At 42.7% G+C, this 18,504-nt stretch overlaps 1 protein-coding gene across 1 annotated transcript in view; it reads right to left on the bottom strand.

Moving 5' to 3' along the window:
- Positions 1 to 1,519: 1,519 nt before the first annotated feature.
- Positions 1,520 to 18,504, bottom strand: part of LOC104273408 (proto-oncogene c-Rel-like) — a 24,089-nt gene continuing 7,104 nt past the window's right edge. Inside the window, exons 3-9 of the mRNA XM_009868743.1 lie at positions 17,839 to 17,930; positions 7,965 to 8,105; positions 3,998 to 4,102; positions 3,470 to 3,682; positions 3,050 to 3,118; positions 2,890 to 2,955; positions 1,520 to 2,271 (exon numbers count right to left, since the gene is read on the bottom strand). Of these exons, the coding sequence (XP_009867045.1) occupies positions 1,520 to 2,271; positions 2,890 to 2,955; positions 3,050 to 3,118; positions 3,470 to 3,682; positions 3,998 to 4,102; positions 7,965 to 8,105; positions 17,839 to 17,930 (1,438 nt within the window). The remainder of the gene's footprint in view (positions 2,272 to 2,889; positions 2,956 to 3,049; positions 3,119 to 3,469; positions 3,683 to 3,997; positions 4,103 to 7,964; positions 8,106 to 17,838; positions 17,931 to 18,504) is intronic.

Genomic DNA, 18,504 nt, shown 5'->3' with positions numbered 1-18,504 from the left:
TTTCTGGAGTTCCTTCCTGCCTTGCATACAAGTATACGTCTTCAAGGGACTATTTTTGATTTGGGGTTGTTTTTTGTTTTGTTTGTTTTAAATATACACACACATGTGTGTGTGTGTATATATATATATATATAAAAAATTGTGCTTTTTTATTGCTTCTTTCCATAGTGCAGTTTTATGTTGCCAAATAGTAGCGATTAGATTGTTAAGCCTTACTTGTCATACAAACGAGCTGTATAACTGAAGAAATACTCATATACAGCTCTATAACCAAAGAAATACTCATATATTTCTTGCTTTGTTGCTTCTTAAAAAAACAGTAATAATAAAATAGCAAAGCTCTATAATGCAGAGTAGAGTGTCTTACCTAGCCAGTTACATCCTCGTGAGCTGTCACTGAACATCTCACAACTCAGGCTAAGGAGGAACACAGGGAATCAAGTGGAATGGATGAAGTTCTGGTTTCTGATACAGAGCATAGAGGAGTGTTTTTAATTAGTACTGACTGAAACGGCCTTACGTCGTTAATAGAGTGCATCGAGACAAGGCTGCCCTACGCCTGCCTCCAGATCTGAGCCCTCGTTTAAGCAGTCACTTGCATAGCAGGAAACTGCTGGATACCTGAGAGAAGAATAGGTAGATGCTTTGGCTCAACGTATTTCTGCAGTTCAAAACAACACACATCACAGCTACACACACACGAAAACAGCTTCCAGAGAAATAACCGCGTGCTCCGTTCCTAAAGCAACGAGAAAGTCATTTAAAATAGGGCACTTGGGATGAAGTGCAGAGAAGTCCTTGCTTTCTGTTCATTCTTTTGTGCAGTGATTCATTTAAAACAGAGCTGGACTACTTAAAAACTCAAACCTTCCGGTCTTTTAAAATACATCTAACAATGACATAGTCATTAAAAAAATTTTAGAGTAAATTTGCCTTCAAAGCAAATGGAGTGTGGTGAAAATGTGAAAAGTCAATGCGTGGTCTTATTTTAGGAGAGGAATGTTTTATGTGAAAGAGGGTAAGAAACCTAAACCTTTCAAGTAAGTTGAGTAAAACTTGAACATCGTTAGCTGAGTCTGAACTAGAGTGCCCACATGCAGGTTTCCCTCCCCCTCTAATTTCTGTCCTATCAAAATTTTATTTCCATAGCAAAAAATAGCTATTTCTCAAATAATTTTAACCCTGTGAAGTATTTGAAATTTTAACCCTTTGGATGATGCGGCTTTTACAGTCTCCAAAGGTAAGGGAGACTCAAGTGTTAACAGTTTCCCTCTTTCCAACAGCATAAAAATATGGATATAAGGTACTTGTAAGGTACAGAACCCCAAACCCTACTCCCATCTCTCTTCTTTATGGGCACCAGTCTTTGGGCTGCAACATATAGCCATAAGTTATATTGTAAAACTCGCAGAGTTACATTCCAAAAGAGAAAGCAGAGACTTCAGAAGGGGAATTTACTCTCTTTCCCACAGCCATCTGAAAAGCCCTACATACCTGCCTTCAGCCTGCCACTGCTGGCTCAATGGTTATAGTTTTGTAATATGGAATCAAGTTGGAAAGACTGATAGAGCTCATCAGTGTGGACACCTGTAGTGTCATAGAACTGGTTCTCTGCAAGGCTATTCGGATGGTTTGGCATCGGGTTGGTGCATAGTCTCGATTCACTTAAAACTTCTTGGTCTACAAAACTGAAAACTCCTGGATCAGCTAAGGTAGAATGCGAATTAAAAGGCGTGCTGCCCGAGGCTGCTACGGACACCTGATGGAGCTGCTGCCTGTGATTGCTTGCATTTAACACCGCATTATACTTTTCAAAGTTTATACTAGTGCAGTTCATGTCATCGGTCTCCATGTTCACGATGCCGCCTGTGGAGACACTGGCAGAATGAGCCTGCTGCACGACGCTGTTACTGGAAACGCTCTGCATGTCTGCAGTTGACGATGACGCTGCTCCCATCCCGTTTGCGAAATTCGCATAGAAATCCAAGTTCTTCCCGTCGGGCCAGTTCAGAGGGTTGTCGTGGAAAGTCGGGAGAGAGCTGCCACTGCTGCCCAGAGCGCCAGGCTGAGGCATATCCGTCGTGAAGCTGTTGTGCGGGTGCGCAGCAAGCAGGCTGCTGGGTGGGGAGCCGTACAGCGGCCAGCACGAGGAGAGCGTGTCCTGCTTCCCCGGCCCCACCGGTGCAGATGGGTGGGAAATCTGGCTGCAGATTGTGTTGGCCGGGGCTCCCAGCCCCGGCATCATCAGTGAGGATGAAAACATGTTCGGTTCTACAGAAAGAAAAAGACAGGACTGCAGTTTAATGTTGTTTTTTAATTGTTAAAGGGCAAAGCTAAAACAGCGCCATCATAGTAAGATTGTGCGGGCATTTGCGCTTTGATACTTCCTGAACTGCTCTCCAGGGTGGACCCCAGATTTTTGGACAGCAGCAAGACAGCTCTCCACCTCACCCCTCTGTGGCAAATGAGGAAGGTGACATCTACGTTTAAGTAAAGAACTGATGGTGTTAGCTGTTTAGTCCAAAGTACCAGTATCTTACAGGAGGAAACCCTCAAGAGAGTACTAGAATTCCAAGCAAAGAGGAGGGAAGGCCAGCAACTGAGTGTATGTTTGAAAGGCCAAGTATCTGAATACAGAGAAAAATGGATAGTTATCTGAATTAAAGCTGAAAGCCAGCAATGCTTCAAGGTGAACCCCTCTCCTGTGCAAAGCGGAAACTGCAGCACAGATGAGGCTTCGGGAAGAATCTGGAGGAGGGAAATTAAGAGGCAGGTACTACTGCTGCCTTGGGAACTTTGGTGTTCACCCAGAAACGTTCCAGCCCTTCCCCAGGCCCAGCTGGACGCTATTTGTTTCAAACTGCTGTTGGACTGCGAGGAAAAACCTACCCTTCTTAATCAGCTTCTCTCCAGGAGTGAATGGAGCTACTTTGGGCCTCTCTGTTGCATTTGATCCTGCGATGGAAGAAAGCATGAGTCTACACTGAATGTTTACCTTTATACAAATATAAGTTCACTCAAACAAGAAGATGACAAATATTTTCCTTACCACAGTCCTGTATGAGCTTTTGCCAAGCCAAGGTTGATCTTTGCCTTTTTGCTTTGTTGCCGTATGGATCTATAGAAAGAGAAATGAGTGGAAGGGAAAAGTGTTACATTTCTCTTTGATATAATTAGCAAAAGAACTTCTAAAACTTAGAGTAGTGGCACCAAAGAGCAGTACGATATAGTTAAAGAAAAATATTTTAGACACGACAGCACTAACAAACCAAGGCAGTGTTATTAACCATGATTCCTGATATTTTAATTGAAAGAGGGAACAAACTGACTATTTTCACTTTTAAACCCCAGAAATCTACTTTGCAGAAGTAGCGTTGTAGATTATTTACTAATCAAGCTGCTGTTTATTATCAACATGCGCTCTGCACTGGTAACAGCTTTTCAGAAGCTCAGCTAATTGGAACCATACCCTTTTCATCTGGCAGGTATCTGAAATCCATAGGTTCACTGACTTCCTGGTCTGAAGGTCTTCGCAGCTGCATCTTCACCGTGACAGGCTCAGTGATGTCTTTGAGAAACGGCGGTGTTCTGAACACAATTGCAACTTGTCGGTGAACGTCAGCTTGTGAGAAGGAACCTTTGGCCTCCCAGTTGTCCAAGACAAATCTGACTTCTATATCATCTAGTCCATTAGAAACAGAAGATGCTTGTTAAGCTGAAGAACTGAAAACTTGCAACAGAAAAAAGGGAGAAGGGGAACAAAGAAAGGAGTCTGACTCAGAATACAGATGTAAAGGAAATAGCTCAGCTTTAAAGGCACCGAGTTTCTCTCAGAGGTGCTGAGAGCCCTTGAATCTGAAAGTTCTTCTGCCCAGCTATAAAAACAAACAGCTTGCAAGGAAGTGTGGTGAAGGGCTTCAGTTCCCCAGCTCAAAAGTAGTCATGTCAGCCATTTGGAACAAAACAGGGGGTAAAAACCACCCTAGTCAAAGATTACCTTTTTGAACTTTGTCACACAGTAGAAATATTTCATCTCCTCCTTTTACACTTCCACAGTTCTTGTTCACGCGACAAATTCTCAATTCTGCAGTGTTGGGAGCTCCTGGAAACAAACAGGCAAATCTGATGATAAAGGATTATTGTAACTTTGTCACTATTGAAGATGAGGTGCTGGGAGCTATGGCATATAAAGGGAAGGCAACAGCTGGAGGAGTCTGACACCCCCAAACCCATGTGAAACTAGCTGCTGCATGCAGGAAATTTAAAAGCAGGTCTTGATGTTCCATGACCCTACAGATCTCAGCCGCTGATCTCCAAACACAAAACACGAGTGCAGCTGTGCCACTAACTCCCTAACTGTTCTAGAGCAGTCTCAAAATACTTCCCCAACTGACACAAGTGTGCTCAGCACTGCTACCCTTCAAGCTGGAGACATCAACGCAGTTCTTTGAGTGCCTAGTTACCTGTTACAGTCATGCTTCTCTGGAAAAGCTGCGCTAGCAAGCCATGAAAACTCCTGTCTCTAAGTATCAGCCATGCTTGGCCATCAAATCTCTCTTTGGTTACCCTCTCTCGGTGTTTGAGAACATGTCTAGGAGCCTAACTTTCATGCCTGAACTCAGCGTAGCAGGTTTCACCCCAAAATGCTCAAATTTCAACTCCAGACTGTGGCCGTACACTGACAGCACTCACAACGGTTGTGGATGGAGAGCTGCCCCGTGCACGGTCTCTGGCAGCGCTGTACGTCACAATAAATCAACCACCACCTGAGTTTGCACACCACAGCCAGACAACCCGTGCAGGACGGAGACAAGCGCTGCTTGATGGGGTGTGGCCCCACTCAGCAGCTTTCCTGCAGGGTAAATACGGACACTAAAGAGAGAACAGTCCCCCTGGAGCTGTGTGCACTATGGTACCATTTACTTTAAAGGGCACTAATGTCACAATATAGCAATTCAGAATTAACAAAAAGCAGCCAGAAAGAAAGAATTCTTCTGAAGAATTTCAAGTTCACCCCCTGTGCTTATATGCTCTCTTGATACTTTTAAGTGCATGAACACACACCAATTTTAAGACTGTCTTCATTTAACAAATGAGGTAAGAGATGCTCGTTTTTCTGCTGCTATCTGTGACCATATTCATAGATTACTGCACCCTTTTCCACCTCTCCAATCCCAACAGAATGAAACTATGCTGCACCAAGATGTTCTTGTTTTGTTACATCAATACTTAAGACACCAAGAGCTCAACTCTAAATGAATTTAAAACTCCTGGGTGGATCTGGCTGGTGCCACTTTGCCACCTCCTACCATCACAGCAACCTGGGGCTCCACTATCACAGGCTCCCTGTTTCAGGCACAGAGGTGAAATACAGAACAGAAGCTTGTGGTGTCGTCGTCAAAAAAACACATTAAAAAATTAAAAATAAAAACAAAAAATAATCTACTTTGGACTCTCAGTTTGAGTCAATTCCTGCCTGATCTTTCATGGTACTGTACAGGTACATCACAGCACAACATCAACTACGCATGTAAGAGCGGAAACCTCAGGCCAGACCCCAATTACGTAGTTACTATCTGCAGCTATTATTATTAGGAGAAGTGGGAGCTACAGCCTCATTTACTACATATGTCACTTCATTCGCTGAATGATTCAGAAACTTGGAAGGGAGGGGAAACAAAACACACCCAGAAACAGCACAGGATCATATGATTGACAGTGTCATCGTGCGTTTTTCACAGGAAGGGTAAATTAAGAATTTCAAGGAGAAGCCTAATTTTACCTTTGGTCCACTTCCATATGCTTGAATGGCACTCAGTATCCTTTTAACAGGTTTTTGGGAAGATCTCCTAAGCTGGAGTTTGTTGGTTTGTCTTTAGACAAAGAACTTGGAAGGGGAGAGACACGAATGTCAGCAGACGAGGATGCACTCTCAGCGCCAGCGCCGGGCAGGAACACTGAGTTCGGCACCAGCTGCAGAGGGAGATGTTCCCTGTGGCCTTCGTCTCGCCATGCTGCTTCCCATTTCTTTTCCCCTGTGCACGCCCTCACCCCTTTGTTGTCTTGAGTCCTCTCCAATTCCTGTTCCTTGCTCCCGAAAAGCATATCCCCAGTAACAAATTTGTAGAAAAATGAGCTCCTTGCCAAAAATCACATCATTTTCAACACGGGCAGAACAACATGTTCTCCCTAACCTCATTTCTGAGAAAGGGTGAGCTGCTTTGCCTGACTTTTCCCAAGTGTTTTCAGTGTGGTAAGATGTGCAACTTGGGAAATTTTGGTTCAAAACCAGTTAATGTTATAAGTGACTGAAAACAAGCTACCTATAATGCTGAATTTTATACATTTGCAGTCTCTGTGACTGCCTCCGTATTACATTCACACTATTCTTATGTATCTGTACTATCCAAAGTGAAGAAGTATTGGGAAGTGAAGAAAGTACTAGATTTAAAATCCAGAAGTTGATTTTCAGAAAAGCCCTGAATACCTTTTTGCTCCTGATCTGAACAGATCTGCCAAAGCTTGAAATCTAACACTGAAGACTTCCAAGCCCGCTTTACTGTACGATTTTATCTGTCATCTCAAGTTATAACCTGACCTTACCCAGTTCTCTGTGAGAGAGCAGGTTTAAAAAGGCTAACATTTTAAAAGGAAATTCAGATCTGAAACTGCTGTTCCAGACAAGAGCAGCATAATTTTTACGATTTGTGGTTGCAGTTATGCACTTTTATTTACACTGCTGCTACGTTACCCAGAGGACTTTAGCTACCTATAGTCTATCAGAAGCTGCCCACATACACCCACACTAAAAAACCAAGCTTCCCCACCACACAGCTATCCGTCACTTCAGTAGCTTAGCAAAGACTGACGTCAATCAACATGGACAAGTAATCATGATTTGGCACATATTTAAATGGCATCTGAGACATAGCTGCAAATCTTGTACATCAATTTTATCTCAACCCTAATTACTCTAGTACTACAAGGGCAGTAGTACTAGTACAATCCACACAGTTCCAACTTCTAGATAATTCTAGAAGAGACTCTCCAAATACAAAAAACCATCTGAGTTCATATTCAATGCTTTCATAATGATTATGTCCACATCAACACAATTCTAATATCAACTTTCTACAATGCAGGCCTCATTTTTATTTAGTGGCTTCTCCTCCAGCAGTGACTTAAATATTTAGCATGGAAATACTTTCACTGCAGAAATAAAAAGCACTGTCCGAAAGTTCTCAAGGATTAAAAGCTCTTCTGCTGTGCTGCTCTACAAGAGAAGTCCAGCACACCCTGAGGGCTAAAATCCTCACTGCAGTGACCTGTCAAAGCCCTACAGAAGTCCAGTTTCGTGGAATGTGGAAAACAGTGCCAAGAAAGGAGGGTTCAAGTACATTTGCACCCTCCCACAGCACAATCAAACAATCTCCTGCTACCTATACCGAAAACAGCAGCTGACGGGGATACAAAAAGGGATCTGTAAAAGAGTTAAGACAGTTCCCCACCGGGATAAATCTCTCTCAAGTCCTGTTCAAGAGCCCTCACAAGGCAAAGGCCAGGCTCCTCAGAGGTATAAGCAAGCTTTAGAGGACAGCCTTGGAAAACAGAGCAGTCCTACGGCAGCCACCCATCTCTCCGCTATTAATTTTAACCACCTGGCATGTCAGGAGCAGGCCTTTCCTTGTGATTATTACTGTGATACATGAACACGGGTTAAGTCCCCAGATGTGACAGACAACTCCTGCTCTGGTGGGGCCAATGCCTCACCCCGAGATCATCTTCTAAGTACAGGCTCACTGATTTGCCCCGTTAGATGTGCATCGAGCAGTCCCAAGCCACACAAGCGACCCAGAAGACTGGGACAGACCTCAGAAACTAGCCTAGTATTTTTCATCCCAAGCAAGAGAGAAAAAACAAAAAGAAAAAAATAAAATTAGATGTTTGACTGAGTCAGGACTTACTGTTGTCATAGATGGGGTTGGAAATCAAAGGAGGAAGAGCTAACGTGTAGTTGCCATGTTCGTCGGGGAGGAAAGCTTGGAAGCAGAGGCGGACGACATTGAGATCATACTCATCAATGTTGTGCAGCTGTTCTTCAGGCACTGAAGAGCAGAAGGAAAGACAAAGTTGAGGATTAGTCATCAAAACCAGCAGTAATTCTTTAACAAACCGGTGATGAATGTCCACTGGCAAAAGACCTGGTGTTGCCAAAGCAGACAAAACGTGCCCATAGTCCCTGCCAGCTTTATGGGGGCCACGTGAATAAATCCCTTGTACACAACAAATGATATGGAAGCCTTTAATGCCTTCCCTTCATCAAACAAGGTTAACTGTCCTAGTCCTCCAGCTGTTTCTTGCAATCTGGTTTCCTCACCATGCCTGCCAGACCAGTTTCGTTTATGTACAGTTTAAAAGTCATTCCCTGAATGCCTATGATGAAATTCACAAAACGAACACCACTGCTGGAGAAGAATATCTCAACGCATAGAAATCCTAAGGCCTAGCCGAAGATTTTTTGTAACAGTGAGAGACTTGAGCTACACAGTGTCATTGCTTTCCTCTGGAAACTGAGATGAAAAAATCCAGAAGGCAGTTTTTGGCACAAGAATGAAGACAAAACAACACAAACCATCTTCCCCCTCCTATCAACAGTCAGTTCTGTACCTTTGAGAATAGTGATTAATGGTGTCATTATAATTTTGTAATACAACAAGTAAACCCTTGCTGGAGCGGACCTGTTTCCTTACCTGTTCCTCCCAGCGCAAAAAACAGTATTGCATAACCTAAGCTCAGCATTTTGGTTTTGTTCACTCTTTCACTTATTTTAGTTTCAAGACACAGGACCTGGGATATCATTACCGAGCATTTCAGGCACTCCTCACTTGATGGGCGATGGGAAAAGCAGCCCTCTGAACTGGATGCTTTCCTTTAAGATCTGACATTAAACTATAATGTTGATGTTCAATGCTAGCAAAAGGAGAAACTGATTTAATTTCATTTAAGTACTGATAATTCAAAGCATTTAAAGTGGCTCCCTCATCCAGAATCGTTCAAAGCAGCAGTTTGGCCTACCCACATACTCCTCGCAATTACCTAAAGTGAACCATGTGCCAAGTCGACAGATCACAACCTCTCAAGTTCCTACTTCCCCTGGCCTTTCAAAGGCCTCTTGCAAGAATAAAAGATTAAACATGCCTGTGATAAGAAGTCTGGGGATCACCCTGTACTGATTAGATTGCAATACTCTGACCTTTAACATTTATCACTGGGTCCTTCTCCACCCTGCCCTGAGTGAGATTCCACAATGCCCACTTGAATGACTTCTTCCTTTCACCTTTTGAAAGTGTGAAATAATAAATACACTGAGCTCAGAATACTTTCCACTGGCATTTTCAGTCTTTCTTATGCTCCTAACATCTCAATTTCTCCTGGTCTCTACTGGAAAAAGAAATCAAGTCACTGTTGCCTTTTACAAGCCCGTGATCTGCAATATTTGAAGACAAATACACGGGTGAGGACAAAACTAATCAGTAGCTACATATGTAACTTCAGAAATGTTGGGGTCCAGGGGAGCACTGCCAGCATGCACTTGGCAGCTCGGTGGCTGACTGTACTACCAGGTATACAGAGCAAAGTTCTATGATTTAATGCACTTCATTAGTTAACCTGCTAACTTAATAGAGCAGGGTCTTTAAAAACAGGTTTGGAACAGATAAATGTTCAGCCTAATTCAGGTTTGGCAGACTCCGCAACCCAACTGCCTCTTGATACAGCCTGACTCAAAGGAAAGAGTTAAAAAAGAAAAAAGAAAAAAAAACAAACAAATAAGAGCATCTTCTCTAGGTTGCACCTCGGAGAAGGGATAATCAGGAGTGCTGTGACATCGCGGCCAGCAGGCACTTAGCTCCCAAGAACACTCTGACACCAAGGCTTATGTTCGTGTGCTCTATTAGCCGCTGGTGACCATGTGGATCCAGCCTGAGAACCCAAGTGGCAGTCAAGTTTTAAACCTCTTAAAAATCAAACTGAACACAGAGATTCAATACCAAGCCAAGCATAAAATCTGGATCTGGCTATTGATTCCGAATCAAAAAGGAGGACTTCAGGGTTGTGCAATCAAGTTTGTCTCACGTGGATTAAAGCAGCACCAGTCCTGCACCATGTTTTCCACAGGTGCAGCAGCCTCTTCCTCAGAAACAATTAACAGCAGACTTAAAGCTTAAGAGAACTCTCTAAGTGCAAAAAATATGCTAGATATGGAGAAAATTAGTAATGCTATTGTTCAAATTACATCATTTCCTATACTAAGACCTTCCACAAATTCCCAACAAACATGTTGAACCACCTGATATAGCAAAGGCACGGCGTGACAATAACTGCAAAAAACAGAACCACTGTACATAGCTCATCGTAGTACAGCAAAAGACATTGCTCCTAATTTGCATTTTCTTATAAATGATTTAATACAGTTATAAAAAATCTGTAGTTCGAAAGAGGAAGTGCTCAATCAAGACTGATTCCTCTTGGGCTATTTTTAACCAGATGAGAAGAACAAAACAGAGCAAAAAAGGAGAACAAGGCAGTTGCAACTTCATCTTGTGATGACATACTTGAAAAATATAGACAGGCTATATCCCACATTTATATGAAGAAGCACACAACTTTCATCAATTTCAAAACATATTTCCTTCCCATGTAGAAGACAATCATCCAAACAAAATAAAATGTTGTTATTTTTAACAAACGTCTAATTCTGCTTCCTCTGAAGTCAATTTGAGAGTAGCCACTAACTTGAACAGATGCTGGCTTATACTTGAAGAATATTAAAAACAAACAAAACCGAGGCAGACAAACACAGTGACTAATGCCTGGAGCATGGCCCTACAGAGGATGGTCGTGTCATTCGGCGTTATTTCACTGACTTCTGTACAGAAGGACAACAGGCAGGGTTAAACCTGACAAACCTGAAGTCATTAGAAGTTAAGAAATGCTGTTGAAGATTTTGGGAACAAGCAAGTACTGGAGCAAGCTTCACACAAGTAGCTCTACTGAAACCAGTGACACAACACATGAAGTAAAAAACGTCGCAGCATTGTGGGAGCAGATAGGGTGAAAAAGGCTCAAGCATGACACATGAATAAAAGGAAGAAGTACTGTGCTCTTGGCAGGAGTTCAACTTCCTCTTCTGACTCCTGCTCGCTGTGTGGTACCACACCTCACTCTCTTCATCTGAATCCAACTGAAAGAGCTGGAATCCACCCAACAATCCAGGTATATTCCTGCAATGGCCCAATCTAACAAAAAACCAGCCTTAACCTGGCACAAATTAATTTTGCATAGTTACCTATGTAACAGGAGTACAGGAAGGAATGTTTCCAAGTACAGCTCTTTTACCAGGGGAAAAAGTGTTACTTCAAGCACACAGGAATAAAAATAATATTAAAAAAGAATTAAAATTCTAAGGTAAATATGGGGCGCGATGCCAGAAAAATCCCTAAAAATGCCACTAGAAGAAAATTAACACCACTCACCAAAATTCTGGCAAAGAATTTAAGAAGTAGTATCCGGAGCTACAGTCAAACCTGAGGAGTATTAGGTGTTCAACCTGAAAGGGCCTACAGTAACCAGTAAATCCTGTCTATATAAACCAATTTATAGCTCTTCTGAAAGAAATACTGATTCTCCAACTTAAAAAAAAAAACCCAACAATTATCTCTGAAATAATTCTCTAATCCATTCTCCACTAACACAGGAATAGATTGATACAGTCCCAGTGTGGGCAGAAAACCACCCCATCCAAGCTACATTGTGAACTCCTTCCAGCCAACCTGAGCCGGCTCATCCAAGCAGCTCATGTGACACAGGCATTATGTTCCCATTTCAGAAACTTCTGAGGCTGAAGTCCAGAAGTGCCCCGCTGGGTTTCTACTGAAGGAGAGAATTTCCTGGAGTTGCTTCTGTATCACAAATTTGGAGACTTTCTGGGTCCAACCACCAACATGCAATTCCAAATTCAGGCACAAAATTAAAGACTCCAATAATATCAGGCCTTCTGTTAGTCCCTGTTTATTAATTTCTAATGGTTTTTAACAGTTTTCAACATCCAGAAAGGCCAGTAAAATAAAATTTATCTGATGAAATTACTGGGGAATTAAGGGCTCTGATGTTTACTCATAAGGTGTTGCTACAGGGAAAGCAAAAGTTTTTTTCTCAGCACTGAAGAGAAATGATGAAGTGTTTAATTTTTTGACTGATAACAAGATACTTGATTAAACAGCAGATTCCTCACACCCAGCCCTCCACCCAACTTCTAGATTAATGATGTCAGAAACTTCTGGAGTGGGTGGAGTTGGAGGTGCTTTAGCATCTAAACTTAACCTGCGTGGAAACTTCCAGGGCAAATGATGTGGTGTGACACATTCAGCGCAGGCTACGCCAAGAACCCCAGTTTAGCCTACAAAGGAACACCTTGTGACCTTCCCTTCTTACCAGGGGGCTTCAGGGACACGTGAGCCACACTAGATCTCAAACCAAGACAATGACTTCTTGCAAACAAAAACCCAGCTAAGCTCTGTACAGCTAGAAAGGACCTCACCAGCTCGTTTAATGCTTCTAAGTGAACCACAATCTTACAAAAGAAAGAGCAGGTAGTCCCGATGGGCTATTTCTCCCTTGCTGTCAAAAGCAGAATACTGTGCTCTCTTTGTACCTGAGCTTCAGCAATCGGACACACAGAACTGGATGACAGGCCAGGCTGTTTAGCTGCACATCCAGAGGTGTAAATACCATTTACTAGCATTTCCTGAGAGGTAGAAGCTGGGAACAAGGGGAGGGAAGGACCATGGCAGCACCAGGTTTCTCTTCCCAATGCACCCGGGCCTGATTTATAACTCTGATCCATGAAGAGGCAAGTTTCACTCAATTCTGCAGGTAAACAGAAACCTTTGCATGTACCTATAAACTGAACATGCATCAGCAAAACTCAGGAACTTTTAAAAAAGCAGAAACTCAGGGGGTTGGTTAGCGTAAATGACAGTAAAATTCAGATGCTAACTTACAGTCAGTAAATGCCCAAACTACTATGGTTACATTTCCCTGTTTTACGGGAGAAACAAAACACAGAGAAGTGAATGGCTTGGCCTGATACGAAAGCCAAGGGAAGAACTAGGAATACAAATTAGAACTTTTGAATCTCTGTCCTTGTTTTGTCTAGACAAGGTTTCTCTGAATTTGGGTTCTCTTCCCGTTTGAAGTTCAATCTGGAAAAGGTAACATTGGAACAGATTTAAGCAAATATATCCAATCAGTCTCCGTGCATTTCAAACTCATTTTTAGCAGTTTCTGTTTATAGGATTAAAAAAAGCAGCCAGCATTTTTTGTGTCTCTGCTTGGTAATTTTCCTTTTCACTCTTAAGCAACTTGAAAATGGGCTGTCCTTTAGGTTAATATACACATTTCAGCATAAACAGCAAGGGGCATTTGCACGAGGAGTGAAAGAACAAAGGGCTTTCCAAATGTAAAACCTAAAGTCATATTAGGATCTGGACTGTGCCTCTTAAAACTAAATTCTCTTGGTTAAGTGAGTAGTTGTCAGCTTTTTTAATGCAAGGACAGAAGTTTAAAGTTTCTTGTAACACCTACAGCATTCATTCCAGAGGACTGATGCTGTTCAGTTCCAAACCATTGCCAACTCTCACATTCTTGCAAAGAGTAATCTTCTGGTTCCTAATATTTTGCTTATTTTCTCATGTGCTCCACAGCCCAACAAACTTCCCTGGCAACAAGTACCTGGGAGAAGTGGGGGGGATCTTGGCAACCTCAGCCAACGCACACAGCCGTACCGGGGCTGGCGAGGGAAGCTGCGGAGAGGGTGACGGCGTACGTGGGCAGGAAGCTAACGCGACCAGCGTGGGGACGAAGCAAGGCGCAGCGCGGAGGCGGGCATGGGGGAGGGTGTCGTGGAGACTGTGACGAGCGCGAAGCCAATGTGGGGGTCAGCTGCTCGCGGGTGGAAAGGGGAAACGGCAAAGGAAAGACTGCGAAGGCAAAACGAAGCCGAATTAGTGGCAGGGTGCAGGGGAGAGCCTAAAATCGAGGCAAGAGCTTGTTACCGAGATCAGCTGCAAAGGAAGAGGGACCTTCAGCAGATGTCAAGCTCCAGGGAGAGCCTGTTTCTACCCTCTTGATCAATTGCCTGAAATTCGGCAACTCTTTCGCACGCTAAGACAAGTCTAGGGTTTCCATGCTGTCATCCACTTTGGCTAGAAAAAGGCTAGTCCTTTGTAATACTGTGCTAAGTACAGTTTTCCCCTAAATTTAAAGAACACACTTAGGGCTTTTCCTCATTGATAATTAACTCAAGTTGTTATTAACTCAATTGTTGTCTCTGTGTCAAGTCACACCCACCCACAAAAGCTCTTAACTGAAGACCGGCTCTTCTTTTAATTTGAATTGGCTGTACATCAGACAATATATGGGAAGACAAGGATATGGCACAACTGAATAGCCACTAAAGAAAACAACCACCCTAGAAAGCAGACATGGACCAGCTCCACAAGCTCCTTCAATGGTGTGCTATTTATATCACTATCATGCTAAGGAGTCCTAGTTACATGTTAGGCTGCCACTGTCCTGATGTACTCAAGGATGAGAGACAAGAGAGATTTACAGAATTGTTCAGCTTACTGAAAACAAAAATATATGCTGTGTATCTTGTGAACGCAACGGATCGTGAACACATCTATTGATGGTGTGGAAACAGCAAATCTCTCTCAAATGAGGATATACGCAAGAGGAGCGACCTGAGTGCAAATCATCTGACTTGCATCCTAGTGAACGTTCATGATCTGTACAGAGCGTACTGAGCAGAACAAGGGATAAACGCTGCCAGCTAACAGCGGGGAACTCATGGTGAAACAGCCTTACAGGTACGCTTGCAGAAGGACTCAGATGCAGACAGCTCCAACTAGGCACACGATTTGCAAACGCCAACTTCTAATCAGCCAGGAGTTCAGAGTCAGACATCAGTTGCATTAATAGTATAGGTGAGAGCACTGAGGAAAATTAAAACCTCATACATCTTGACCGAGCAACTTCCCGCTGTTTTTAATTATGACCCTTATTCCACATGCGTCCGTACCATATGCTGAAAGGCATGGAAGAGGGATGACACCACCACAGAATTTGTGTTGGGGCTCACTCTATGACGTCTTTGGCATCCCAGCCATCTGTGGCACCTGAGCTTCCCTGGAAAACGATGGCCACTTTACATAAGGAAGCCTGGAACGGAACTTTGTGGACCCACACCTTGCTATTACTTCACCCCTTACTGACAAGACAAGTAATACATATGCGGACAAGGTGGAAGCGTTTTGCATCTGTTAACAGGGTCAATACTGAACCCTTGCCCTGAAAGAAGACTCAGGCCAGGGACTTTTTCAGAAAAAAAAGGAGAAAGACACAGAAAAAACAACCAACACACAGACACCCTGAGGGTTAGTTTTCAGCTCCATGAAATTTCTTTTATGATATGCATACAAGAAATGAGTAACGCTAACTTGTGACCTGCTTAGAGGATGTACCTAACTCCAAATTGTCTCTAAACAGAAAAGTCAGACGCCTTTCTAAAGGTACATAAATGAAGCACAATACACGACAGACACAATATAGACTGTGCAACCCTGGAGAATGTAGTGACACTCTTCTGACCTTGAAAAACAAATGAAATTCATACATAAAACTTTCAATCTTAACAAGCAGCAAATATTACAGTTTTGCTGCTACTAACGCAACTCTGTTTTGACCAACTAAGTACACATACAAAAATATTTCTGCCACTAATCCTGTTTTATTAGACCTTGGTCCTATGCCTTTCTGGGCTCTACCTAGCATGGGACTGCCCTGGAGCAGCTGGAGGCCATTCTCAAGCAGCTCTGCTTTGTGCTGACACATTAACAAGCACCGAAAGGCAATTACGCAGGCTGGGGATTGCCAGCAGCCCCTTCTCAGCACAAGGCCTGCCAAGAGCCGGGTGCTGCCCTGTGTGTCACCCAAGCCAGGCTCTTCCCTGCTGCCAGGGCAGGGCTGGGGTCTCTGCTGCAGGAACGGTGCAAAGTAGCCCAGGATCTGCCCTGATGCCATCAAGGACAACATGCTGTAACCACCCAAAAAGGCTTCATGGATTTGGAGTTGTGTGCCAACCACTGTAAAAATCTTCTGGCAAATGATTTTATGTGTCTTCACTATTATGCTCTGCAGCACCAGGAATAGACCTAACTATGCGGTTGCTAAAGTTTCTTTGGTGAAATACATGGACAGAAAGGCATTTTATCACGTCCTTTTACTGTGAGACACCAAGAGAAAACATCAGCTCATTTTTTATTTACAGAGTAAAAGAAAGCCAAGAGGGCTGAACAGAAGAGTTCCCCTTTTTTGTTTGAAATCAACATGGAGCTGGCTGAGTCAAGGTAACATAATAAAACAAACTGTTTAAACTCTGCTGATGGACTAAACTCATGTAAAAAAAGATGTTATTGTGTGCATACTTTATCAGAAACAGGATAATTGTTTAGGTGGACCATTATAACCATCAGCCTGACTCCAAACAGCTGCTGTAAAATTAAGATAGATACCTGTAACATTTCTTATTCTGTAACAAGTTCAACATGCTGCTTTTTGTCCCAATTCAGAGTCATATATTTTGAAGCTAGCCAGAAATCCAGCTCTTGCCTAAGAAGGGTCTTACCTGAATTTAACAAGACTTTTGTGAGTATTAAAAAAAAAAAGAAAGGCAAAAAGCATTTGTAAAATCTACAAGTTCTTCTCACACTTCAGCAAATATATCACCATGTTCACAATACTTAGTTAATAATTCAGGGGTATTTATGCTTTTAATCCAATTCCCCCAGTTGTGCCTGCATGCTGAAAGTGTTGGTCCTACTCCAGTTGGCCCTGCAATTTGCTGTGCGCTCCCCCTCCCTCTGTGCACTGAACGTGGCAATTATGTGCCGTGAAACAAAATAGTTTAATAAGTTGATATCAGAGGGGAAGCTACGTTGTTTTGGGTTTTTTTTACAAGTTGTTTTTCCACTGTAGCAACTTGCTGAGTCCGTTCACCACACAGCCACATGGCCTCTGCATGTGGTGTGAGGAAAGTGGTAGGAGTGCACAACCAGAGATGGAGGGAAGAGCAGGATGACTCTTTTGAGAGCGGCCCACACATCAGCTGTCACACAAAACTGCAGCCCGTGGGGAGGCCTGGACAGGCATGGCTCTGTAGCAGCACAGTTTGCCTCAGATCTGACTGAGGCCAATATTGCTGTCGACTTCCCCACAGTGCCTGTCCCAGCTCCCATGGTGCAAAATCACATGAGGGGCAGCTTCAAGGAATCCATCAGCTCCCTGAAGTGGCTGGCTGAGGGGTCACAAAAACCAGTGTAACAATAAGAGAAGAGATGAGGCAGTGGCAAGCAAGATATATATTGGTTAAGTTGTGGCAGGGTTACGCTGTTTCAGTCTTCCTTTCTCATAGCTGCCAAATTTAATTCCTCTGGTTCTTGTAAAAGTTTCCAGGAAAGGGTTCTGCTGCTATCCCATTGGTTCTGTCCTAGCAGCAACTCACATTGCTACTGGGATTTAAAAAAAAAAAAAAGTGGGGCAGGAAGCAACTATCCAAAAGATTTCATCACGTGATGAGAGTGAGGAGACACAGAAAGGGAAGAGTGTTTCTCAACAGAAGATTTTTCGGAAAAAGAAATAAGGCTTCACCACAAAAGCAAAAGCAGGACAAACAAAACTCCACTGCCCTGCAAAGTGATTTAGGTAAGTTCTACTCACCATTGAAAGGGTTAATCTTCTTTGAGATTCGTAAAGAAATTGATTCCTTCAGGTCTTTCTTCTTCACACACTGAATGCCCAAATTCTGAAAACTGAAGGACATGTGGCAGGATTTCAGCAAATAGTAAAATCTTCAGTGTAGAATATTAATTAAACTATGGGGGGTGTTGACTAGTGTAATATCATACAGTGTAAGAAATGAAAAAACCCAAAACTTATTTTGAGGAGGGTGTAAAAGATCTGAAAAGCAAGGATGCTCTTTTTTCTAAAGTAAGAGCAGAAACAGAAGTGAAAAACATTAAAATAAAATTCTAAAGAATCTATATTCTATATTAAGACTATCTATTTCTATATTAAAAGTTGTTACTCCACAGTAAACCTACAGCGATTAAAAGTCAAATACTTAATTTTGAGTAATTTAAAGTAACCATTACTTTTGTTATCAATAAACCCGTTGACCTGCATTAGTTGAAGATTTGCTCTCCTGCTTTTACCAAGGAATGTAGATTTCAAACCCTATTTTAAAGGGTTTTTTGAAACAAGTCAAAACTAGTTTTTAAATCTCACGTAGTTATGGAAAAGTTCTGAAGAGCTGCAGCTCCTCCTGATTTGCATAAGGGTGCAGGTCACCGCGATGTAGGAGGTGGGGGGAGTCCCAGGCAAGCT

The sequence above is a fragment of the Apaloderma vittatum genome, unplaced genomic scaffold, assembly GCF_000703405.1.
Source record: "Apaloderma vittatum isolate BGI_N311 unplaced genomic scaffold, ASM70340v1 scaffold11374, whole genome shotgun sequence".
In the NCBI taxonomy this organism is placed as follows: Eukaryota; Metazoa; Chordata; class Aves; order Trogoniformes; family Trogonidae; genus Apaloderma; species Apaloderma vittatum.
This window is presented reverse-complemented; position numbering and strand designations above follow the sequence as displayed.